General features: G+C 41.6%; 1 protein-coding gene across 10 annotated transcripts in view; it reads left to right on the forward strand.

Annotated features, from left to right (window-relative positions):
• EML4 (EMAP like 4) overlaps window positions 1-26,683 on the forward strand; it is a 158,119-nt gene that overhangs the window by 62,073 nt on the left and 69,363 nt on the right. For 5 of the 10 annotated variants that reach the window (XM_083605013.1, XM_083605018.1, XM_083605011.1 and 2 more), the window contains exon 2: window positions 24,927-25,109. In XM_083605013.1, coding sequence (XP_083461139.1) covers window positions 24,927-25,109 — 183 coding nt within the window. Of the gene's footprint in view, window positions 1-8,440; window positions 8,857-24,926; window positions 25,110-26,683 lie in introns of those variants that run through there. The other 5 variants (XM_083605009.1, XM_083605016.1, XM_083605017.1 and 2 more) reach the window with 3 other exon arrangements.

Consider the following 26,683-nt stretch of genomic DNA (forward strand, 5'->3'; position numbering starts at 1 on the left):
ATAAAAAGGCCTCAATTTTCAACTCTTTCCTAAAGCTACTATTAAATACTGATTTTCAGTAACTATATATAGAGAAGGGTTTTTTGTTGTTTTGTTTTTTACATTGCTGCTATAGTGTTTCTAATTCTGTCCTTCTTTCCTTAATTCGCACGAAATACAGGACTTCTCCCATTTCTGTGGTACGGAAGGTAAAAGAAAACACTTTGGTCATCCCAAGTATGTGAATCTTCCCTGGTTCTGTCTTAGGTTTCTGCTTCCATGTCAATGCTGACTCAGGAGTGGGGAACCTGTGGCCTTGCACATGTTATTGGACTATAACTCTTATCCTTTACCAGTGGTATGGTGAATGGGCTGATGGAAGTTGCAGTACAACAAATTCAGGAGGGCCATAGGGTCTCCATCCCTGATTTTATTTGCCATGCAAAGGGTACTTCTGAATCTAACATTTTAAAAAGTAGGGCTTCCAACTTTCTTGTGTCTTACAGTATCAGTCGGCTAACTAGCATTGGCATCTGAAAACCCAGTAAACTTCCTATGCTTACAACTGTTTCTTTCCTGTGGCATAGCATTCCTGTTGAGATACGACAGGCAGGCCACTATCTGCATTTTTCCAGAAACAAATGAAGACATTTTGTTCAGACAAACTTCCCCAGTTGGGATATATAGCTCTCTGCCACAGGTGTCTCCTTTTTATTGTTTTCCAATTCATTTGCTTTTATTTTGGTTCTTGTATTGTTTCAGAAAGTGCAAATTTAACCATCTGGCTTCACGTGTGAACTAAGTACTGCCCCCCCCATTTAACACCATTTAACACCTTGGGTTAGTTCCCGAGCTGTGAGCATGGTGTGGTTTTCTTGTCCCCTGTTGTTTCCGAAAGAGGTCCGGGGACCCTTTCAAAATATTGTGGGAGAGGCTGCAGTAAAAAGGGGAGTGACTAGAAATCAGGCAGAGTTCCTTGCATGCCACACACCAGCTGTTCTGGAGGTGTCTCGAACCCAGTGTTCGAAACTTTCGTTGTTGCATTTTGAGACAGGGAATTTCATTAGCGTGAGCAGTTCCTGAGCTCTGGGCGCAGTACTGTGCCTCAGATTTCAGATTGAAACTGAGGAGTGATTGTCAGAAATGCTGGAGTAAGATAGAGTAGATAAAAATGCTTATACTTCACAACCAGAAATGTGCTGCAGAGTTAGAAATACTAAATGGCCATGTTCCACAGTATCAGTTGTCAGGTGTGGAAGCAACTAATAACTTTTCCAGTGTTCGGAACTCCCAGTGTTCTAGGTGCATTTTGAGACAGGGAATTTCATTAGCATGAGCAGTTTCTGAGCTCTGGGCTCAGTACTGCGCCTATGATTTCAGATTAAAACTGCAGAGTGGAAGGAAAGGAAGACCCTTTTCTGCCTCCCCACTTCTAGCTGCTCTCAGAAGACTGGAGAAGAGACCTCTCTTAAGAATATTAGGGGGGTGGGCAGGGGAAAGACTAGACCATGGGATAAATGCACATAATATTTTAACTGCAGCTCATTCATTTTCAGCTTTCTATTCTTGTTATAAAATAGTGTGCCTAGACATTCTCTTGTTGTGGCCATAACCTAGGTTTAAGGTGCCATTTAGCTCCTAGCTTTCATATCTCAGTTTCTAACACTGAATTTTCCCCAGGAAGTCTTTAACAGCTCTAAGAAAGCTATACCACAGGAGGTAGTTCCTCATTATAATTAGTTTGGGCCATGCATTAGTATTCTGCATCAGGAAACAGATACTGATGCAAATAAAAGAAATCAAATATATATTTGGACAAGATGCAGCCACTACCATGCTACTAGACATTGCAAATAAGTAAGTAATTAATAAAGTAAGTTTTTAAGACTCCAGGCTGTAAAATGGAGGTTGCAATTTCTCAGAAGAGTATTCATGAAGCTTAGAAGCTGCAGAGCATACAGGCTGTATGTTGGGGTTACTGATAGCTAGTTCACAGAAAGGAAGAAAGTCTAGGGCAAGTTCACAAAGAAACCAAAAGACATAGATAAAACGCTCAAGGCATCACAGCCTCCCAGCATCCATTTAACCATCTTATATGCACCAGCTTACAATGTTTTCATTCTCTCTGGCATGCTAAACATTCATATTTGTAAACAATCCCTGTAGTTTGACTTTTTCCACTTTATTGATTTTGAATTTTGTTGCCTATATTTTTGTGCTGCTCTCCTAGAGTGGTTATTACGTTTTAAATTGTACTATGAGGCCCCGCTCCCGACATTTTAAATATATACCTTGAACAAAATAAATTTAATCATATATGACTGAAGCCTGAGGCAGGGCCATTTCTGAACTGAAAAGCATAGGCTGATTTAAGTGCATTACTTGGGACTTTGAAGCTCTTTTAAAGCAAGACTCTTGTGGAAAAGAATTCCTAGAGGGCAACACGGTCCCACAACAGACACACTGTGGAGAAGCTTCTCTTTTAACTCTCACCCTTTTTGCCAAAGTCCCATAGCTATTGTGTGAGGGAGGTGGTTTTGGGTGCCATGAAAAGGCAGCAAATGGTTAGTTATCATGGAAAGGGTTATTGTTTGTTTCTTACTATGTTATGTATTTTTGGTCTTTTTTAATTGTAAACCGTCCTGTTTTCCTTGGGTGAAGGGCAGTGCAGAAATTTAATAAATAGTAATAAAGAATAGCTTATTGTCAAATTTTTACTCCCAGGAGGCACCTGTGGGATTTTTCTGTGTCAGGTGCTAAAATAAATTTACCAGCTTTAGGGTGACTTTCCTTTGCTGCGGCACCTCAGACACATCCCAATTTTGCCTCTTGTTAAAGGGGCGGTTTTTGGGTATTGTTCCGAAACCTTTCAAACTCTGTTTGACCAAAGGCAGCAGTGCAGTTAAATTAAGATGCCCAACAATATGGGATGGGATGCAAGTGTCATTCAGGAAGAAATATTGTCTATCTTCACTCAAAATTCCATCATAACCCCTCAGAATTTTGACTTTATCAAACTATCAACAGCAGCCACCTAAGTATAAATATTTCTATGTAGCACTTCCAGTTGCTCATGAATCAAAGCACATTTCCTCTATCTAAGAAAGATCAAGTAAATCATGAGGGGGCAAAATAGTCTACAGAAAGTTCAATTAACCTCAACAGAACAATGGCAATATTCTGTTAGAAAAATTACATTAGTATTAAAGATAATGCACACAGTGTAATTACAAGCTGGCTGTGCATTTCTTACACAAAATTGCACTGAATAGTCGGTTCATAAACCCGCTCTTTTAAAAAAAGTTAAAAATCATTCTTTGATATTTTTTATTTTTCAGATCTGAATTTTCGCCTCCTCCTGAAAATGCAATTGCAGAAGCATCATACTAAATCAGTACTCTCAAATATTAAGAAATCCCTACCTCTGTCATTAAATTAGTTGACATTAAATCCATTTACTCAACTCCTTGTCATGAAATGCTTGCAAAGACAAGAAAAGAACCTCATGGAAACATAGCGGGGAAATAAGTTTTGTTGCTGTAGGGGTAGTTCAGATAGAACAGTTACATTTATGAGTTACGGGAGATAGTGGTTTGTTTTGACGTGGGTGTATGCCTCATACCTCCATAAACAGGAACATTTAAACCTATCTAAAGGAAATGGTTTAGCAGAGCTATTTTGTTTACGCATCCTGCAATAAACCTAACTGCTGGGGGAGGGTGAGTATTACAAGCCAGTATGTACCCTGGAGGGTGGGGCAAAGAGAGGCAGAAAAGATGTGAATAAGGTTCATTACTTTAAGCAGATACATTAGTGGTCTACTCATTCACACACACAAACACACACAAGTGCATGCACGTGCACACACATACGAAGGAGACAGCGTTGGACAGCCACAGAGTTCACAAAACTTGCCCACATTTGAACTTGTAATTTATGGGTGAAGGGAGTGCCATTGGAATTTCAAGGATAAAGTATTGGATCAAGACTTGAGTGAGTAGGAGGCTATATGCATAGTAGGGACCTTCCCTACTGTTGCTTCTTGTAGCAACTCAAAAAGAAATTCTGGAAGGTTAGAGACATGAAAACTAGGAGCAAAATAGGACCTTAAACCTAGGTTATGGGTGCAACAATGGAATGTCTAGGTATGCTTTTTTATAATAAGAATACAGTCATACCTCGGGTTACAGACACTTCAGGTTGTGATTTTTCAGGTTGCGGACTGCCGAAACCCGGAAGTATTGGAACGGGTTACTTCCGGGTTTCAGCAGTCACGCATGTGCAGAAGCACTAAATTGCGCGTTGCGCATGCGCAGAAGCGCTGAATCACAACCCGCGTGTGCGCAGACACGCCGCTGTGGGTTGTGGACGCTGTGGGTTGCGAACGTGCATCCCACACGGATCACGTTCACAACCCGAGCGTCCGCTGTACAAAGCTGAAAATTATTTAACTGCAGCTAAAATATTATGTTCTAGTCCTTCCCCTGCTCACCCCCTAATATTCTTAATAGAGGTCTCTTCTCCAGTCTTCAGAGAGTAGCTGGAAGTGGGCAAGCAGAAAAAGGTCTTCCTTTCCTTCCACTCTGCAGTTTTAATCTGAAATCATAGGCGCAGTACTGCGCCCAGAGCTCAGAAACCGCTCGTGCTAATGAAATTCCCTGTCTCAAAATGCACCTAGAACAATGGGAGTCTTGAAAACTGGAAAAGTTATTATCTGCTTCCACAGGTGACAATTGATACTTACTGTGGAACATGACCATTTAGTATTTCTAACTCTGCAGCACATTTCTTGTTGTTGCATGTAGTGTAGTATAAGCATTTTATTTACTCTATCTTTCTGACAATCGCTGTCTTGTAAAACATTAGTAATTAACTGTAATGCCAGTTTAACCTGATTTTGCCTCTCTAGAATTCAGTGATCCCCAGTAAGCTCTGTTGGAGTGAGTAAATCAGTGCACTGAAATGTGATGACAACTGAGGGCTTTTTAAAATGCATGGTTATATTAAGTGTGAGAGAACAGTGCTGCAGTAATGCACTAATTCACTACTGTATTAGATGCTACACACCCATTTATGAATAAAAAAAGACGTGTATCTTTGTTAGCCATTATGCTAGTTCTTTTCTAGGGTTCCTTTTTCTTTGTATTAAAATCTTGCATTTCGATGGCTAAGCGCTTGGAGAGATGTAAATTTCTTTTAACATATTTAAGAGATGTTGGGGGTGGAGAGTTCTCCACACAGTAAGATTGCTTTGTTTTGACATTTATCTTGCTGTGATCGTTCTGCCAGTTGGCTTTAGGCACGGCTACCAAAAGAGTGAACACATGTTGCATTCATTAACTTTCCTCTGGCTCTGCTCAATTTTGCAAGTCAGACAAAAGCATGATCATATTAAATGGACTGTAGTGCAGTTGTAATATGAGTTCTCGCACACACTTAATGAAATGATAATCTTGAGAAACCTGCATCTCTCCTTCCCCCCCACCCCTCCAATTGTTGGGAGTTACTATGCCTCTCCAACTCGGTGCAAATTCTTGTTTGTGCATGTGTTGCCCCCTCCTTCTAAATTAAAACGCTGCAGCTGTAGATGCATCATTCAGCCTTATTTGCATCTTCTCCTTCTTCCTTGATGCTTTTGTACATGGGGAAATCCCATGTCATCCTTACAATGGTTGCGTGAGGTTGGCCGGATTGAGAGAGTGAAATCGACCAAAGTTTGCCCAATGTGCTTCTTCATGGTTAAGCGGGAATTCCAACTTGGGTCTCTTCCAGCCATTTGCAGTCTTCTGTCCAACCACACTAGATGTAAAACCACAGACTTAATGCCTTTTCAAACCGACTGTGTTGGATAATTCTGTTTATGTGTGTGAGCAAGTCTGCCTAGGTGCAGCTTGTTTGCTACGCATATTGATCTTTCGACGTGGATCTTCTTTTATCACTAATTTGTTGGATCTGTTGGCTGCCTTTCATCAGTAATGGTACCAGGATGACTTGTAGTAGTAGCTACATAGCAAATGCCACAGCTATATGCAAACTACAATTCAACTATACCATACCCTTCAACATGTTGATTCCCAAAATGGTGATGTACTTCTTCCCATAAGTGCTCCTGTATGGGTTAAGTGACCCGTGTGAGATCATGGTGCCCCAAAGATGTGCTTTTGGGGGGGCTGTGCTCTCACAGCACCCAAAAACACATGTTTTGGGGTTCCGTGTGAGACCACGGCCACCAAAATGACCACTGTGCTCTCGCCAGGGCAAAAACCTGGATGTCCTGTTTTTTTTCTGGGGCACGTGCATGGTATGCTATAATCATAAAGGTAAAGGTACCCCTGCCCGTACGGGCCAGTCTTGACAGACTCTAGGGTTGTGCGCTCATCTCACTCTATAGGCCGGGAGCCAACGCTGTCCGCAGACACTTCCGGGTCACGTGGCCAGCGTGACAAGCTGCATCTGGCGAGCCAACGCAGCACACGGAATGCCGTTTACCTTCCCGCTGGTAAGCGGTCTCTATTTATCTACTTGCACCCGGGGGTGCTTTCGAACTGCTAGGTTGGCAGGCGCTGGGACCGAACGACGGGAGCGCACCCCGCCGCGGGGATTCGAACCGCCGACCATGCGATCAGCAAGTCCTAGGCGCTGAGGTTTTACCCACAGCACCACCTGCTATAATCATAAACATCCCTAAATATCAAAACACTAAAACCATAATTATATCAGCAGCAACAGCTGCAGTACCCCTGGCTGGCAATACCCTTGCACAAAGAAAGAAGACTGTAGCTAATGCTAGTCAATAAGGAGGCAAAATAGGAAAAAGGCATAGCTGGGGGACCACTACTAAGAAACCGCTGCCCGAAGCCCACTTCCCAAAAGCTTCACTTGCTAGTGGGCCTAGCAGAAGAGGTGCCACTTCAAGTGTTTAAGCCCCAAGTCATGCTTTTAGAAAGCACATGATAATATTTTTTTATCAACATTGACTTAACATGATTTCAAACCACTAGTGTCTATTTATTTTTTATTTTCTAGGTGCATTCATAGGAAGTACAGCTCTCCCTTGGCATACCTTTTGACTTTATTTCTCATTTTTAAAAGTAAAAATAAAATATTGCCCCTTTATTTGCGTCTTTCCCTGAAGTGACTAATTGTAGAACTATATATTTTATAAATCAAATTATGAGTTCTCTGACCGTAATAGAAGAAGAAGAAGAGTTTGGATCTGATATCCTGCTTTATCACTACCCTACCCTAAGGAGTAAAAATGCCCAACAAATGAAGGGGCCAAATCGCCCATCTCCTTATTATGATGCTGCAGGAATTCTGGATTATTTGTTCATTTGTTTATTTAACGTCTTATCGGCTGATCTGTGGGACATCTTTGGGAAAAGAAAAGGCTAAGTAGTAAACCCTGTGCAAATCCGGAGTGGACTCCCTAAGACGGTTGATCATGTTACACCTCTTTCTGGCAGCTTGCAGCTAAGCTGGTGCCAAATGTATTGTTCTGCTTTACTTTGGACCACATCAGCGATGCTAAAAGTGGGGTCTTGTCATCTGGGCATACACACTGCCCATGCTTGCACCCCGGAGACATCACTCCTGTGTTGATAACACAGCAAAAGCCATGCGGGAGGCAACCTTAATGAGTTACCGATCTCTCCAGCCATAGCAGGCTCTCTGATTCTCCCAGCAGTTTAATTTCAGCTCTGGAGACGCACTCCATTGTCTCTTGAGACAGAAGGATTCCGCCAACATTAAAAAAAATTATACTGAGGATCATAGGTGGCTTACAATATAGAAACACAAAAATACATACCATAGTATGAAACAAAAACAATACCCCCCATTGGCTACAGTTTGTTAAATTAGCCAAAGGTCTGGGAAAGGAGGGATGTTTTTGCTTGGCGCCTAAAGATATGTAGCGAAGGTGTCAGGTGAGCCTCCATGGGGAGAGCGTTCCGCAAGCAGAGAGCCACCATGGAAAGGGCCCGTTCTCACGTTTCCACCCTTCTTGTGGAAGAGACAGATGAAGAAGAGCCTCCGATGATAATCACAGGGTCCAGGATGGCTCACATGGGTAGAGATCTGTTAAGCTGCCTGTGCAAATTGTGGCAGCGATTCAGCCTGATGTGAAGAAAAAAAAGGAGTTTAAGATTCAGGGCTCAGAATGCAATCTCTTGTTTCAGTTGCTTTGAACAAAAGATGGATCTGTATTATGTCCCAGTCAACTCAGCCTGCTAGATTAATAATAATAATAATAATAATAATAATAATATCATCATATAGCCTGCTTAATCACCAACGTTTTAAAAAAAGAAAGAAGAGAAAGCAAACTTTTAGCCCTTAGTGAGCTCTTTAATTCTTACTTTGTTCTGCAAGACAGATTACTGTGTTGTGTCTGTGCTAGTAAGTGCCTCTACTAGTGTATTTGTGACGTCTAAGGTTTAGCCACTCCTTACAGCAGTCTCAGATTTTCTTCCCCCTCTCCCCTTATGTATCCCACCCCCTTCTGCCTCTCTCCCTCTCTCTCTCTAGCACACACACACACACACACGCTCGCTCTCAAACGCAGAAAGCTCTTTTGCTCAGTAGAGTTCCAGGGCTCGGAAGGAGCAAAGCTGATTGTCGGGACTTCTTGCTTGTGCTCTGCATAAGTGCTTTTGTGGCGGGCCATCTGGACTGGCAGGATTTCCTCAGAATATTTAAAGTATGTTGTCTGATTTGGAAAACTCGGGATTGCCGTGAAACTCTGGGAAAGGCAGCAAGCAGGGAACGCAGACAGAACTGGTTCGCGGCTCGTAACGTAGGTGGCAGGAATGGAAGACGCGTTGCCTTGCCTTGCTTCGGTGTGCAATTCATCAGCGCTTATGAACTTCTGCACTGGTAAAGTATAACTTCTTTCCCTCCCTCCCCCTGCTTTAATTGGGAACACCAGTACAGCCACCGCAGTTTCTTGCTAACCCACAAGGGGAAAGGACTATCTCTCTCTCTTCTCTTCCCCCCCAAACCTTGTTTTTTTATTTTATTTTTTGTAAATCTTCCTCTACAACTTCCTTCACAAATACATACAAAGTTTGAAGAAAAGTAATTTACCTCTTTGCAGTCTTAGTTCTTTCCTAGCCTTAAAGGAAATCTGTTTTTTGCTAGTTAATGCCTTTCATGTACAATGGGAAGCAGAAACCAAACGATTTCGTTTGGTGAGACTACTCTTGCGGTATGAAAAATCCCCTCCCATGAAATAAATCTGAATATTGCATGCTTGGAAAGGGGCGGGGGAGAACCTGTTGTATCATTGAATTTTAACATTCAGCATGTGTTAAACATGTTTCCATATTTGTGTGCAAGATGCTTCAGTTAGACTTAACTTTCAGTGAAAGGTTGAACCCCTAGAGGAAAGTTTTGGATTGCATAGGGGGCCCCCTCAGGAAGTAGTACCGTAAAACATCTATGCACAATAAGTCATTATGTATGCTGCAGCCTTGAGCATTCGCAGCACGGTTTGTATTTCTGCACAGCATGTGATATTTTCCAGACCAATTTATTCCTGGCTTTCTTGTGATCGTTAATCTGCAATTACTGAAGCATCTCAGCACAACTTCATATGCATACATCATTATCAGTAGCTAGATCTGTGTATATAGCAGAAAGCTGCCTATAGAAGCTCTTGGTTCATAGAATTTTTGCAGTGGTTGTTTAGAAATATTGGGCCAAGAGTACAGAGCCAAAACAAAATGTGGAGGAGCTCCAAATGCAACCCTATTTTACAAATGCACCTAATGATAAGTGAGTATAGAAATGTTCATCTTGCTGATTTGTCCAGATTAATACATGTGTAAAAAAAGGCAGGTTCTTTTCTTTTGGGGGGGGCAGTTTTAGAGCATTAAGATGAAGAGAAAATGACTTCTGCAGAAAGATATAAAATGTTAAAATAGAAACTGCTTTGTACACCAACAAAAGTTACACCTTTCCACACTTACTTTTATTGGTAGGAAAAAACACACTTAAAAATAAATAAATTCTGTAAGTAATGTTCAGTGCTGCAAAAACAACAAAAAACAATGATAGCACAATATGTAATACAAAGGTGCTGAAATCCTGGGGTGGGGGTGGGGGTTAGTTGGAGTTTTGTGGTTTAGAATGCTTGCTAATACAAGAAGTTAAGTATTCTCATGCAGGATAAAATTTGTTCCCTTGGATTAGGCAGATATGTGGCAGGAAATGGAGTGGAGGGAGGCAAGAGATTCACCTTCTTTGTTTCCACTGAGTTCCATATTGGAGATTGCAAATCCAAATCCTGTTGATACTGCTGGCACTGGGTTACATTTGTGGGCTTTGGTAACAACTTTTTAAGGACTATTATTTTTCAACAAAAAAAGCACTAAACATAGTTGGGGAAGGGTTGGTTAAAGTTGAATGAGGAGCTTAAGTTGCACATGCCACATGTCGGTCTACAGCCCTAGAAATATTTGTGCTTACAGGTAAGCAAGCGGGGAACCCAGTTTGCCTGTGACTGACATGTACGTTGCATTTGTATTTATTTTGACACCTGTAACCTTGCTTTGTATGCTATTCCAGTTCACCCCAGTACAGGTTTGGTAACTGGTTGTGTTTCATTTCATGAGCAAAGCAACTTTTAAGTGACCTAATTCATTAGCACTAGATCAGACATAACCCACAGATATTATAAAGGATGCTTTTAGATGAAAATAACAGTGGAAATAGTTCCATTTGTAGCATGTTTTTTTATTTAAAGTGAGTTGTACCCTTAACATAAAAGGTCGTTTCGACCTTTTTAGGAGGGCAGAGTATAGAAGCCTATGCAGAAGCAACATTTGTATAATTGTGGGGGAGGAATGCATAAAATAGCTATCGGGCTTTAATTGTACATGTTCACAATTTCATTTTACTTGGGAAGCTGGTGGGTGTTTGCTGTTGTTCATTTTTAACACTTGAAAAAAAGTTGATCACTCATTTTAAACCGGTCACCTGATTTTATTTTAAGGCTATGGTCTGAGTAAAGTTGGAAAAAACATTTTATAGAAGTTCTGGTTCTGTTTTGGTTCACAAACAAACTTTTTTATCAGTTCAGTTTGACTCCCTGCAAGTAAGTATGTTTTGTGCTGTAGCCACAATTAACATAGAAGTAGTATGGGTCACATCCTGTCACACATTTCTGCACTTAACGAAACAGTAGGGGAGGACACTGAAAGGTCATCTGTGGATCAATGTTGTGCAAAATCAATTCATTTGTGGTTGAGCCAAATTAATAATGTAGGATCAAAGAGGTTTGCAATGCAACCTGTAATTTTGATTACAATCTGACATTACAAATCAAACTGGTGAAAGCAAAATAACTAATACAGTCCACTCCATATATTCTTATGGTCTTACTGTGGACAGATACATATTCTGGAAAATCATTTTCCTGGTGGTGACAGTTACTCTCTGTAAGTTACTGTTAAAACTATCCACCAGGCAATAAGGATCTGTCTATAGGTGCCACTTCTAGAGGATAGTGCTGTATGCACCAGATCTTTCATAGAACCCGAATACAAAACAAAGCCATTTTTAGTGTAAGGTCATGATTAGGGAAATATTTCACAGCTGTTCACCCTACTGCCACAATTAAGCACCAGTTGTAGGGCTGGAAATTGCTTGACTTAAACACCCTATGTATAAGAACCACGGGAACCTAGTGGCCTGAAATGTTTCCTGCTTAAGTCCCAGGCATGAAAGCAAGAATATCTACAAAGACCAGTGTTCAAGCCTTTATTTGAATATTGTGCATACTATGGTTGCTGTGTCTCTTAATACTAATTGTTATTTTATTTTTAAGAGAACTAGCAGTGAGAGTAAGGTTCACATCACAGGTCTAAATTTGTGGCCCAGGTTTCAGTGATGAAGCATACTCCCGCAAAGTCTTTAGGAGTGTTTATTGCTCACATATGATATCATTTTTCTTGTTTGTTAGGGTAGTGGGGAAAGATGAGGAAACAACAAGATTTTGAGAACAAATGTGTTTTTTTTCTATCAGGTGTTATGTATCTTCAACTTTAGTCCTTGATTCTGAAAAATAATCCTAGGTGCTTCACCTGGTATCATGAAATGTATTTATTCCATAACATTTATATACCCTTTGATAGTAAAAACAAACAAAACAAACCTCAAACCAGTACTGAATTGGCCTCGTGTAGGACTGATGCCTGAAAGAATTATAGTTGGTACATAAGAAAGTGTGCAGTGTGCTGTTCAAAGAGTCTTGAGTCTAAAGGTTCCCAGATGGGATAACTCTCGAACTGTGTGGAAATTGATCTAAGCTCCTCAGATGAAGAGTGGGGTATACACCTAACTCATAAAACAATTTCCCCTTTATTCCTATTAATACCTTCGATATTAAATAAAACCAAGTTGGACCAGCAACAATATATTGCAGGGTAGAATACTTCCTGCTTAGGATCCCAGCTCCATTCCAGTCTGCTTGGTTTGGTTTCTTCACCCAACATTTAGTCAGTATTTCACAGATATTGAGATGGTGGTGGTTAAATTTATTGAGGTTGCTGAGTTCTTATTTGGCCATTTTGTCCAGCTTAGGTTTTTCTCCTCCTTAAAGTTCCCCTAGGGCTGAAGATTTCGCTGTCTTGTGGGTTGATGCTGCCATTTTGGCTGCATGAATAATGCCCCTCGCACCATGAACTTTAGAAATAGTGGAAGTGATTATTCTGACAAAGGAGCTGAGAAGGTGATTTTTTTTATTTTTTGGAGTTCCAGATTCAATATTTTCATTTGACAGGATGAAAGGAAGATTGTGGTAGGATGGTTGTCATCCAAAGAAAGTTGCTTGTTTACACTTTGTTGTTGTTTAGTTGTGCCCAACCCTTCGTGACCCCATGGACCAGAGCACGCCAGGCACTCCTGTCTTCCACTGCTTTCCGCAATTTGGTCAAACTCATGCTGGTAGCTTTGAGAACACTGTCCAACCATCTCGTCCTCTGTCGTCCCCTTCTCCTTGTGTTTACACTTAGCTATGGCATTATGTGCAAGCTGGGTGAATGAATGGCAAATAAAAGCAGCAAATAACAACTTGTGCCTCTAGAGGTTTTAATTTTAATTTCTAAAAAAGAAAGAAAAGACCCAACCTGTAATGCTGTCTTGAGAGGTAGCTTAAAACACTTGCAAATATGTTAGGCTTGTTCATTATAAGTGAGAAGATGCACATATAGATAAGTTTTGCAAACTGTAGTTACCGTGTGTCAAAAAATGAAGGGAAGTTAGTGACTGCTTTTCTTCAGGGTTGTCTGGATCAGGCCCACAATTTTTATATTAAACCTACACTCTGAATGCTTTTCTGATTTGCGTCTCCCTTTTCAGGTAACTGATACCTCAGAGCATGTCTTGCCTTTTCCAGCTGTGCCCAGAATAACCTAGACTATGTCAGCACTGTGCAGAATGATGAGCAAAGCCTGCCTTTAAGACTGAACAAACGATTGTTTAGCTGAGCAGCGTAAACCAGATACAGTGGTACCTCGCAAGACGAATGCCTTGTAAGACGAAAAACTCGCAAGACGAAAGAGTTTTTCGTTTTTTGAGTTGCTTCGCAAGACGAATTTCCCTATGGGCTTGCTTCGCAAGACGAAAACGTCTTGCAAGTTTGTTGAATGCATTGATTTTCAATGCATTCCTATGGGAATCCGTGCTTCGCAAGACGAAAAATTCGCAAGACGAAAAAATTCGCAGAACGAATTAATTTCGTCTTGCGAGGTACCACTGTAATGTAATCCGTAGTTTACAAAGGCTTTCCTTTTTGGGGGGAGAGAGGAGACTTATGGCTCTTCTGGCTTTAGTGTGGTTTCTCAGGCCACTATATGGTTTGGTATTTGACTGCAGGAAGTAATTTCATTAAAGAGATTAATACTTGCATAAGATAAATATGCAGAGATTATAGGAATTACAGTTCCCCTCTCACACTTCTCTTTACATAATGAGTTACCTCTGTATAACCTCAGAGAGCAACCAGGCAGCATTAGTTAATTTTTTATTTTATTTTTTTGAAGCCGCTGGTCATAATTACACTGGTGACATCAGTCATCCATCATGTGCTGCTTGCACTCCCCCTTTGTAATGACCATAATAATTCATCCAAATAACTAGGAGCAGGGAGGTTGATCAGAGTATGATAATGAGTAATACACAAAAAAGTATTTAACATTAAAGCAATCTTTGTTTTAGGGAAGAGTAATTCTGCAGTTAATTGATTCTTAATGAGTATCTGTAAATCAAGAAAGTGCATAACCTAGATTCCCTATTTATTATTACACCGTATTATATATACACCATATTATTACATACTCTTTACACAATTTCACAGAAAATGCCCATGTTCCCAGTTTGCCACCTTAGTAAACCAGAAACGATGAATTCTCCTTCCATGTGAGGTTGACCACCAAGGAACTGAATGAGCACGTCTGATTCCTATCTGAAATGCACAAGATACTTCCTTACAGCTGATTCAGACATGCGGCAGAATCTCATGGCTCAGTATTTCCATTGGACTGCATGCGAGGGAATTGCAACATTTTATTTCTCCACTGAGCAAAGGTTATCCTGAACCAAGGATGGGGTACTTAGACAACAACTAGCATGATCTCTGCCTTGGCCATTTGTGGCTGGTGGGAGTTGGAAACCAAACGCACCTGGAGAACCTCATGTTTCGATCCTTGACCTGAGCTATTCTCTGTGAAATGTTAGGTTTTTGCATTCTTCATTTTCATAGCAGAACTTATAAATATGTGAGCTCCACAATAAACAAATATTTAGCCGGATAGTGTAGTATTGTCTAGACTGTACCTATGTGATTCTGGCCATGCATCACTGCATCTCTTGGGAGTAGTTGTAGTTTTCCCTCCTGACCTATCGTATGTGTGTGTGTGTTTGTGTATGCAACAGTTTAAGCAAAACAGATGTAGATCCATTACAGAGGGTCTCCTTTTTGTCAGTTGGAAAGTGCTTTTTAACCTCACAGGAAACAGCATGGAATCTGAGAGAACAGCGAGATTGACAGCTGAACTGGGGCACTGAAACTGTAATAGGTTAGGTTTGATTTTCACTTATAAAATGCACATTCACTGCAATAAGTGGCAGTGGTGCATGCCTATAGATTTGGGTGAACATTTTCTCCTACACATACACGAACACCCTTTTAAAAAAATAACTAAGTATCAACCTTCATCTTTCCCAGGTCCTGTTTCTGAGGCCCCCCCCCCTTTAGAGAAGTGTGCATCTAAATAGTGTAAATGCGTGTCCTTAAGACCTGACAGGACACACACACACATTCTAACTTTGGACATGTGCTGCATGTTTCCAAAAAGGAAGAATAGGTCCTGTTGTAGCAGTGAGGGTGATCAGTGGGAGCTCAGTTCACTTGGCCTGGGAACGGAGGGTTTTTAACGAGCGTATGTAAACGTGGCTGGTGAAATTATTCTCCACCTGGTACCAGTTAGTCCACATAAACAAAGCCTTGTATGACATCCTGTATTTAAAAACAAAAGCGATGTGTAAAACAGGATTTATAAATAGCACATTCATGCAAATGATCCCATACGTGGAGCTCTTCTAAGCATACCAAGTCTATGATGTGGGACTAAATTAGAACTCTGTGTGGAATAATGGGAGCAGACGTCCTGGAAGTCCAGGCCACTGAAATTCAGCTGTTCTCTTGCTGCATGTGATCCTAACCAAAGGGTCTGAGCAAAACTTTCCCATGCAAAAAGATTGTGCAGGTGGGGTTTGGGGGGTTGTTGATTACGGGAATATCAAAACACATCCAATAGCATATGGAATCGAGAAGTGAAAGGTTTTAAAAACTTATTTTCAAAGCAGAGCTTGTTGGAACAGGAAGTTCCAAGAGCAGCTTGTTGTCATTTCACATGCGTTTGTTGCATAAATGATAGGGTAGTAGGATATGAACAGTCTGGTCTGAAGTTCTTTCCCAAGGCTACACTTCATTCGAGTTTTAGAGTCCTCCCTTCTGCTTCAGAATTTGTTCTCTTGGTGACTGACCGTTCTTTGGGAAGGTACCTTTAATTACTTCTGCAACTGGAAAGCTAAAATCACACCATGGGAGAGGAGATAAGAGGGAGAGTATTCCAAAGGCCGCTTCACATCCAACACCTGTGGATCCTGTGCACATAATATGTCCTTACTGCCACAAGTATGTGGTATGTTCCAATCTGACATCTTCGGATAAAGGGCATTATACAAATTCAATAAAATAAATAAATAAATAAATAATATTGTGGGATTAAAAACAATACTTGCTTCTGCATGTGGTGCCTGAAACACATTCACTTGAATCTCTCACTAACCATTCATTGCGTGTGCAAAGACTGTTCTCTGTTTGAGTGTTTTCAGTATTGATTAACCTCAGCAACTCACCCCCAAAAAGAACTGTTTGTTTTTTGTCAGTTTTAAGTGGTTGTGTGGACATCTAGCTGGTTATTATTTTTTTCTGCTGCTCAAGTGTTTTGTTAGACTTACCTTGTAAAGTGGAACCTCTACTTAGAACCATAATCTGTTCCGGAGGTCCGGTCATAACTAGAAATGGGGCCTCCCGGTGCCGCAGCGCAATTTCTGTTCTCATCCGGAAGCAAAGTTCTTAACCCAAGGTACTATTTCTGGGTTAGCGGAGTCTGTAACCTGAAGCATCTGTAACCCGAGGTACCACTGTAATACTCTTTTGGAAGTTCTAAAAAATAATAATATAAAGATCTATGTACAGTAGGATGAGCATGTAAGAACTATTCTCCTCCACCCTGTGCACCCAAATGTGCCTAGTGGTTTTTCTTTTTCTAATTAAATTTCGAGTTTCAAGATGACTTAAAATTATTTGAAAAGTGTCATAAAAGCTATGAAAGGGGGATACAGAAAGAGAGCTAAACCACAGTAGTGAAGGAAGGGGAAATTACACTAGTCAGAATTGGGTTAAAAAAAACACCTTTGCAAATAATAATGTGTTACTGAAAAGAAATAAGGAATTAGTGCAAACGAAGACTAGGGAGATGGCTTTTCACACTCATCAATACATGAACAACTGCATTTTGCACCAGTTGAAGCCTCCAATCCGTTTTCAAGAGCAGCTCTGCCTAAAGTACACAGGAACCAGTGCTTAAATAAAAGATCAAAATCTGAGAGAGGAGTTTGGCTAGCTTAAGCTGGTGAAAGGTACTTTGGGCTGCCACAATCACTACCTCTGAATCCAGCAATAGTACCAAGTCTTGAAGAGATCCCCCAGGATTATATATCTGTACCTTTTAGGGGAAGTGTAAACCCATCCCAAATTCCAACCCAGCACTCTGAATCTGCTAAACTATCATGTTCTCTTTATTGGCCCTTAAACAGCTCATAATGGTACTTGGGCAGTATTTGGGAAAAAAACCTGCCTGGCTATTTACTTCTAGTTCTGAACTGAGTAAGAAAAAGAGTCTTACGCCAGAATATTGCCTGCCCTTCCTCACTCCTGCAGAATTTTTTTTGGGGGGAGGGGGGTCCTATAGTTTGCCTTTTTCTGAAAGTTCTTTGAACAGGCTTCCCAGAAAGATTGCCTGACTTTTAATGCCTCTTCCTGTCTTGAAGCCTCTCCACATGATTCCCTTCGAAGATGTGGAGTTTCTCATATGGCACACACTGCTGGAAGCTGGGATCAAACAAGAGCTTTGAAGAACCACTTGCAATGCATGAGTCCCATTGAAATCAACCAGACTTCCTTCTTAGCAGGTGTTTGCGATTATGCTGTTTAGAAAGGTTGCTGCGTAGATAAGTAGGCACCGTAACTTTAGGGCTTGGGCATCCCGCCATCCTATGCCCGTTGTGTTTAAACTCTTTGCGGCGACCTACTAGCATGGCTGTTCCACAGAAGCTAATACCTAGGAGAACAAAAAGTCCAGGGAGAGGAATTCAGTGTTGTGCTAAGGCGATTATTCCGTATGGGAAAGCATTTCCACTTACCAGATGGAATATGATCCCTGTTCCTTCCACCTGCTTGCTGTTCTGGCATTTCTCCTGGCACACACACACCATGAGCCAATTTCAAGGGAGGGGGGAACCCCCCGCCCCGTACAAATGGAGGTCCTTGTGCAGGGCTTCTGCTGATGGGGCTCAATTGTTGAATCCCACCCATCGTTTGATAACGTGCAGGTGAGTTTCAAGCCAATCCTATGCCTAGTATAATAGCTTATACTAGTCTTCCTCAACCTATTGCCCTGCAGATATTGGTGAACCTGCAGCTCCCATCTTTTCCAGTCAGCATGGCAAGTGGTCAGGAATGATGAGAGTTGCAGTCCATCAGTGGGGGCAAAAGCTGGGGAGAAGCGGGCTTAGTGATCCTTGAATAAAACCTGGCTGCAGAATAGTGGCACAGGCTGCAAGGGTCTGTAGTGCTTACCTGTCTATATCTTGTTCATTTCAGCAAGATGTTAACATCAGCATATCACTTGTATCTTTCAGTGCTAATTTTATTAACAATGCTTGTTTTTCTTTTTAAAAGCAACTTTAAGTGGAGCTGGAAGAGCTGATTCAGGTTAATTTTTCTTTTGAGCTGACTTCTCCTTAACAGCAGGATTTTCTTGCTTTACTACCTTGAATGGGAAGAGGTGGGAGTGTTCTGTGCTATTTGCATTTTAAAATTTATGTCTGAACAGCAGTGTATTTCTTTGTCTCCTCCTGTGTTGGTTGTTGAGAAATGAAGTTGGTGGTTGTTTTTGTTAGTAGTAGTAGTTCACAATACAATAAAAGAATACAGAAAACAATTGCATGTATAACAATGATTAAACAACTATGTATATAAAAACAATTTCAAATCCAATCCAGATACCACCTGGGATAAATATCCCCACTTAAAAGGCTTGTTATAAAAAAAACAAAACAAAAGTCTTCAACAGGCATCTAAAAGACAATAGGGACATGATTGATATATAATGAGAGAGAATTCAAAAGTGTAGACCTGATTCCTATATTCTGAAAAATGGACTTCCTCATGAACTATTATCTTCAAGATGCACATTCCTGCAGAGCGTAGCAATCAGCTGTGTATATATTGTATGAGACTACCCGTTAGGTATCCTATACCAGCAGCACTTGGAACTTAGCCTGATAGCTAAGTGAGAACCAGTGTAGTTCTTTCAGCAGCAGCATGATATGATGGCAATACACTGCCCCGGTGAGCAGATGAGTTGCTGTCTTTTGCACTAGTTGCAGCCTCTGGATCAACTTCAAGGGCAGCCCGTAATTGCTGTAATTTGGTCTGCAAGGACTACTTGGACTACTGTGTTCAGGCCATTCTGGTCGGGAAATGGCTCTGGTTGTCTTCTCTGGAGCTAGTGAAAGGCTCTCCTAGCCACTGGACACACCAAATCCTATCCTCTCAGCAAACTTTAATACTCTGATAAGGGGCAGGGGGCAAGGAAACACATGGAAAAACAACAGCAGCTGAAGGAGAAGAAGAAGAGGAGGAGGAGGAGGAGGAGGAGGAGGAGGAGTTTGGATTTGATATCCCGCTTTATCACTACCAGAAGGAGTCTCAAAGCGGCCAACATGCAAAATCACATTTGCCCAAGAACTCCCTGGTCAGAATTCTAGTCCCACTGTGTTGTAGTGCTGCAGCTGATTCATGAAAGTTGGATATATTTTTCAAAGTATTTTTTCACACATCACCATGTCAAGAAAGGGTATGATCCATCAGAGAACTCTTACAACTGCTGCACCCCACTGAAATGAAAGGGCAGCTTTGTGTTGTTATTAACCCCTGTGTCCATGCCCAGGCTCAATTACATGGAAGTTTCCAGCCATATTACATTGCATGGATGGTGCCAGGAGCCTTAACTGGATGGCAATATCTCTACAAGCAGTAGAGATTCAAGCTGATGCCAACTCAGTTATGTGACCAGTGTTCGAAACTCCAATTGTTCTAGGAGCATTTTGAGATAGCGAATTTCATTAGCGTGTGCAGTTTCCGAGCTCTGGGCACACTACTGCGCCTAAGATTTCAGATTAAAACTGCAGAGTAGAAGGAAAGGAGGACCTTTTTCTGCCTCCCCACTTCCAGCTACTCTCTAAAGACTGGAGAATCATAAGAATATTAGGGGGTGGGCAAAGGAAGGACTAGACCATGTGAAAAATGAACATAATATTTTAGCTGCAGTTCATTCATTTTCAGCTTTGTATTCTTGTTATAAAAAAGCTCACCTAGACATTCCGTTGTTGTGCCCATAGCCTAGGTTTAAGGCTCCTAGCTTTCATATCTCAGTTTCTAACACTGTATGTAACAGCTCAAAATTGCAACCGACGAATTAGTTAAGTGTAATTACTGCCTCTCCTCCCCCCTGCAAAGTTACCACTCTTGCTCTTTCCTCTAAAGGACCAGCTTTCTATTGTAGAAGTTGCAAGAAAATACAGATCCTGTTGGAATATTGTAAAATTGGGAAGTGTTCCCCATAGAGTGCCAATGTGGTGTAGTGGTTAGAGTGCTGGACTAGGACCCAGGAGATTAGGGTTCAATTCCCCTGCTCAGCCATGAAACACACTGGGTGAGTTGGGCCAGCCACACTCACAGCCTTAGCAAACCTCACAGCGCTGTGTTAAAATGGGGAGGAAGAGAACCACGTATTCCTCCTTGAGCTCCCTAGAGGAAAAGAGGGGTATAGGTTTGGCAGATAAATAAATGTGACCTTGTTTCGGGAAGGAAGTTCCCTTAATTTCAGACTGCAAGCATGTCTCTGAGTTGGGAGAGCGAATGGTTGCAAACTAACATCAGTGACACAATAAAATAAACATGAGTTCATAAATGAAGAGTCAAGCGTGCGCTGTCTTAGATTATCTAGCATAATTACTTCAATATTTTTTCCTGTTCTGTCTTTGAAATGTTCCAGAATTGATCAGGAAATGATGGGTTTAAACAGCACAACTCTGCTTCTGGGCAGAAATGTTCTACAGGCCACACACCACCTTTTTTTTTTTTAATTGCCAAAGTTTGTTATTGGAATAAGCAAAACATGTTTACTAGGTTTGTAAAAGCTTTCTGTGCTGGTTTGAATAAAACTCCTCCTAGCAGTACTTTGGATTAATGTAGTTTACAGCACAATCTCTGTCACAGGAAAGTTGCTATGTGCACACAGTGCAAGCAGGGCACAATTGCTCAGAGATGCATGCAATTGAAGCATGCAGTCAAAGACTCCATTTACCCAAGCAGTATTCAAAATTCATTCTCTTTCTCATGTCCTTCTAGTTCACAGTCATTATGTTTCTAAAGCTTTTACTTCCTGCTAGCCCCATATGAAGCCAGCCACAGCTTCTCTCGATTCCTTCAGCCCGTTAACTCTGCTGGCAGATTCCTGCAGGGGGCAGTGAATCACAAAAATCACGATGCAGGAAAAAACATGAAGCCAGACCATGCCTCTACATAACTCCATCCGTACTTCAGGCATCATTATATCTCAGTACATTGTGATGTTTAGGTGGTGATATGTTGCAGTGTTAAAAACCAGATATTGCCCAGCCCTAGCTTAGAAGCAAATTGCCTTCTCTTGAACATGAATCATATAAAGCTGACTTCGTCGGTTCAGCCCAATGTTGTCTCCTTGACTGACAGCTACACTCCCAGGGGTCTTTTTCCACCACCTGCCACCTGAGTTCCTTCTAAGCGGAGATGTCCGGATTTAACCCTTTGGGCTTTTGCGTGTAAAGCAAAGAGAGCCAGTGTGGTCTAGTGGTTAAGAGCGGTAGACTCGTAATCTGGTGAACCGGGTTTGCTTCCCCGCTCCTCCACATGCAGCTGCTGGGTGACCTTGGGCTAGTCACACTTCTTTGAAGTCTCTCAGCCCCACTCACCTCACAGAGTGTTTGTTGTCGGGGAGGAAGTGAAAGGAGAATGTTGGCCGCTTTCAGACTCCTTAGGGTAGTGATAAAGCGAGATATCAAATCCAAACTCCTCCTCTTCTTCCACTGAGTTATGACCCCTTCTCCATGAGCAGATGCCAGAAGTTCATCTTTCTAAGACAATGTGCAGTTGCTAGCTTCCCCATGTTCCCATTTGATTGCTCCTGGGATACCCTCACATGATGATGATGATGACAACGACAACAACAACAATTATTTATTATTTATACCCCACCCATCTGGCTGGGCTTCCCCAGCCACTCTGGGCGGCTTTCAACAAAATACTAAAATACAACAATGCATCAAACATTAAAAGCTTCCCTAAACAGGGCTGCCTTCAGATGTCTTCTAAAAGTCTGGTAGTAGTTGTTCTCTTTGACATCTGGTGGGAGGGCATTCCACAGGGCAGGTGCCACTACTGAGAAGGCTCTCTGTCTGGTTCCCTGTAACTTGGCTTCTCACAGTGAGGGAACCGCCAGAAGGCCCTCGGCGCTGGGCCTCAGTGTCTGGGTAGAACGATGGGGATGTAACCATGACTATTGCTCTTGGCAGAGGGGAAGAATATCATGGAAGAGAAAAAAAGACAATTTAGCTTCTATTCTTCCTCTATTCAACACTAGATGCAAGTTCAAGTAGTTTCTCACCCAGGACTTAAACCTCAGCAACTCTTTATAGAATCAAAGAGTTGGAAAGGGTTCCCAAGGGTCATCTAGATCAACCCCCTACAATGCAGGAATCTCAGCTAAAACATTCATGACAGATGGCCATCCAAGCTCTGTTTAAAAACCTCCAAGGAAGGAGAGTCCGCCGCCTCTCGTCGGAGTCTGTTCCACTGCTGAACAGTCAGAAATGTATGAGAGATGTTGCCATAATATTTTTTTAATGGTTTACCAATTTATTATCTTTTACTTGCTGTTAAAACAACCAGTTTCTTTCTACCACTTATAAAACACACCAAGTATCTCTGTCGCCAGGAGTACAGCTGCTCGAGACCCCAGGAGGGTGGGGTTGGCACGTGAGATGTAAAATGTTAAACAGTTCTGAAATGTCCGTAACGGCGTGATATTTGCATATGTTTGCAAGCTATTTAAATCCCCTTTAAAGATACACGAAAGCCAGAAATATGTATCTGTTGAATCTGGCTCCTGTTGAAATAGAATCGGGAGTTGGAAGGGCAAATTCTCTAGAACATCCCTAGACATAACAGGTGTTATTCATCCTCTCGCTAATAACCTTTAGAGATTCCACAACTTCTTGACTAGTCTGACTCCCCAGCTGTAAAGCTTTTCCAGCTCAGGCTCTGTATATGTATGTGATGGCCCCCAACTGCCCATTGTATTTCAGCAGAGCTGAATGTATATTAAAGAAAGTGTTCTTGTTACTTTTGCATCTTGCACGTTTTGCTTCTGATAGTAAGCCCAAAATAGCATTTTCCATGCAATGGGGTCACATTTCTGCCACGAGTCGCTAGCACTTCTTTAGATTCTTATGTGTGGAACTGCATTATTGCCGGTTGATTTTGCATTTGTAAATCGGGCCTGTTTCTTCTTCAGTCACCATTGTATTAACTCGCTGATGTAGGTGCTGAGCAGCTATCATAATTATCGCTTAAAAATATAATCAGTTGATAATTGCCAAATTTAAAAATAATACTGGCAGTGGAACATCTTGAAATGATCAGCAGTGGGAGATGTGAATCATACACCAATATGAGTAATCTAGAAATAGACCAGTGATACTTTGAATTGAGTCTGTGGTAGCAGATTCGCTTTAAGTACTGATTCCTGAGTAATTTCATCTTTCGGTTTGTTTTTGTGTGCCTTCATTTGATTATTACAGGAGTGTCTTTAAATGTGTTTCTGTGTTGCTCACTAGCATCATTTACATTCAATATTCTGCTCACGAAGAACACCAGTTGTAACTGGAGCAGGATGGTATGAGAATAGGGGCATGAGCCAGAAATTAATGTTGTTCAGCAGGAAGGATCAGGCAGGTGGTGGTGGGGTTCACTTCCTCAAATTAATGAAACAATGGTGGTAAGTTTCATTCTATGGCTTGTATCCAGTCTAGCAATAAGCAACAACCCCGTCAACACAAGGATTTCTGCTTATGCAACAGGGCTTCTCACTGTGCACCATTTAAAACCATTTTGGGGGTTCACACAACCCCCCAGAGCAGATTTAGGGGAGGGGGCAGGGCAGGTGGAGGACAGTTCCCGCTGCGCAAGAAGAAATCCTTGCGCTGATTGAACACTTACTTAGCGGTCCTTTGGATACAAGCCAATGTATTTTTGACCCAGTGACCTCAGCATATTCCAAGGGCAGGTTTTGAATGTCTACTTCATATAAGATATCCCCTAAGATCTCAGATTGTCATTAATAGCGATGCTCTATTCAAGTTGAGATTCTGCATTTCCAAAGATTAAGATTCTATAGACAATTCATCCCTCTTTCTTGTTCAGGAGCCACCCTTAAAAGAAAATTTTAAGTCTGATGTTTAGAGCAGCTTCAACTCAGCACTGTGTCGGATCACATTTGCGTGGCACTCTACCCATGAGATAGTCCGCCGGGACAGGTTTTCATCAGTTCCTTTTGCAGAGCCCTGCTGTCCTCCTGAAAAGCTGCTTCAGAAGGACAGAGGACCGCCAGCACTGAGAGCTCTAAGGGAAATTGGCAAAATCTAAATTCTAAACAGTTCTGAAATGTCCATTAGCAGTGAAGCTGTTTAAAGCTGCCCTGTGTGGTGGTCCTAACACAAAGCCAAACGTGTTAGAATTCAGCTTCAGAGCCTTTCCTTCTGTTGTGCATTTTTGCTGACTTAACATTCTATACTGTGGCATTGCTTAATGGTGTTAAGTGGACTGGCTATTTTTCATGCCGATTTTGCTGCCTTCCACTTTGGGCACATTGTATAGAAGGGTTGGGGTATAAACATGACTAATGATATATTTGCATTCATTTCAAAACCCTTCACAAACAGAGCTTTAGAACGCCGCATGACTTTCCTTCTGATTATTTCTTTCTTGGCAGATGACAGCATTTCTGCAGCAAGTACATCCGATGTCCAAGACCGCCTTTCGGCTCTTGAACTGAGAGTGCAGCAACAAGAGGATGAAATCACAGTGCTGAAAGCAGCTTTGGCTGACGTTTTGCGGCGCCTTGCCATCTCCGAAGATCATGTCGCATCCGTGAGAAAATCGGCACCAAGTAAAGGTAAGGCAGGCCTCGAGTGTACATGGTTTGGCGTTCATTTGGGGGGATGTTTATTGATTTAAAAAGAATTTGAGAGCGGTGTACAAAAGCACAAAGGGAAAAGAAAAGCTAATTCACAGAACACATTTTAATAACAATCATTAAAATATAAAGCAAGGCAAAGGCAGAAAAACCCCACACAAATGAACAAACAAACTAAAAAGCAGACTAAAGCAGCCACCAGTTCTTGTAGAAGATTAGTGAAGCTGATTGAGCTTGACCCAATTGATCATAGGAATGTGAAAGGCTGCCTTATGCAGAGTCAGACCATTGGTCTATTAGCTCAGTCTACTACCTGGCAGCAGCTCTTCAGGGAAACTGAGTGCATTTTTATTAATGTTCTTAATTGTTAATCATAGAATTGTAGAGTTGCAAGGGACCCTGAGGGTCATCTAGTCCAACCCCCTATGGTAAATATGTTGGCAATTTCCGAAGATAAATTAAATATCAGTAAAAAAAAAAGTTTGTAATTCCCAGGTGATTATGCCAAACTCTGACTCCCATCTGCCACCATTTTGTTACTGGTGTGCTTCAGTAATTTTTATCTTTCTCAGGTGGGTCCTTGGGGCAGAAAGTTTGAGAAACCCTGATATAAGCCACATCTTGTATTCTTGTGCATCATTCATCAGTAGGAGGACAGCTGATATTTCATCTGTAACTCGTGGGACATGCGTGCCACAGTTTAATATATGTACAGTGGTACCTCGGGTTAAGTACTTAATTCGTTCCGGAGGTCCGTACTTAACCTGAAACTGTTCTTAACCTGAAGCACCACTTTAGCTAATGGGGCCTCCCGCTGCCACTGCGCCGTCAGAGCCCGATTTCTGTTCTTATCCTGAAGCAAAGTTCTTAACCTGAAGCACTGTTTCTGGCTTAGTGGAGTATGTAACCCAAGGTACCACTGTATTATAATTTATGCATTGCCTGATACACCATCCACATAGCCTAGTGAACTGATCAGCAGATCCACTGGAAACTGTCTGGCACCTGATTGCTCCAGGTTAATTTTATTATGTTAATAGCTTGTAACTTTTATATTAAAAAACCACCCAGGTCTTGTTGGCTCTCTGTAGGCCACCTCCTGGCCAGACACTCTTCTTTGAAACCTATGGAAGGGTGTCCTGATACCTTGTCCTCCTATGGGCTTTCTGGCATGTACAGGAAGCTCAGAAGTGTTGCACACTGGCAAAAAGGGTTAAACACGATCCCTTAATAATGTTTGTAAGGTGAGGGCAAGAAGAATAGAGAAACCCTGTCGAATCCAGTTTCCTGGTTTCCCACAGGCACCTGAGGGACCACTGTGAGAACAGGATGCGATACTAGATGGGCCATTGGCCTGATCCAGAAGGCTCTTTTATGATTCCAGGAACCCCTCCCTGAAAACTTTTCACTGTAGTTCTGCCCTCCTGCCCTCACGAAAGTGGGAGGGAGGGAAACAGCCCTCCATTCCAAGTTTCATGAATGTGTGGGTTTTGTCACAGCATTATTTAAGGTATCTCTGTTGATCAAGGAGTTAAGCTATTATGTGTGGGGGA

This window comes from Podarcis filfolensis (genome assembly GCF_964270895.1).
Source record: "Podarcis filfolensis genome assembly, chromosome: 3".
Lineage (NCBI taxonomy): Eukaryota > Metazoa > Chordata > Lepidosauria > Squamata > Lacertidae > Podarcis > Podarcis filfolensis.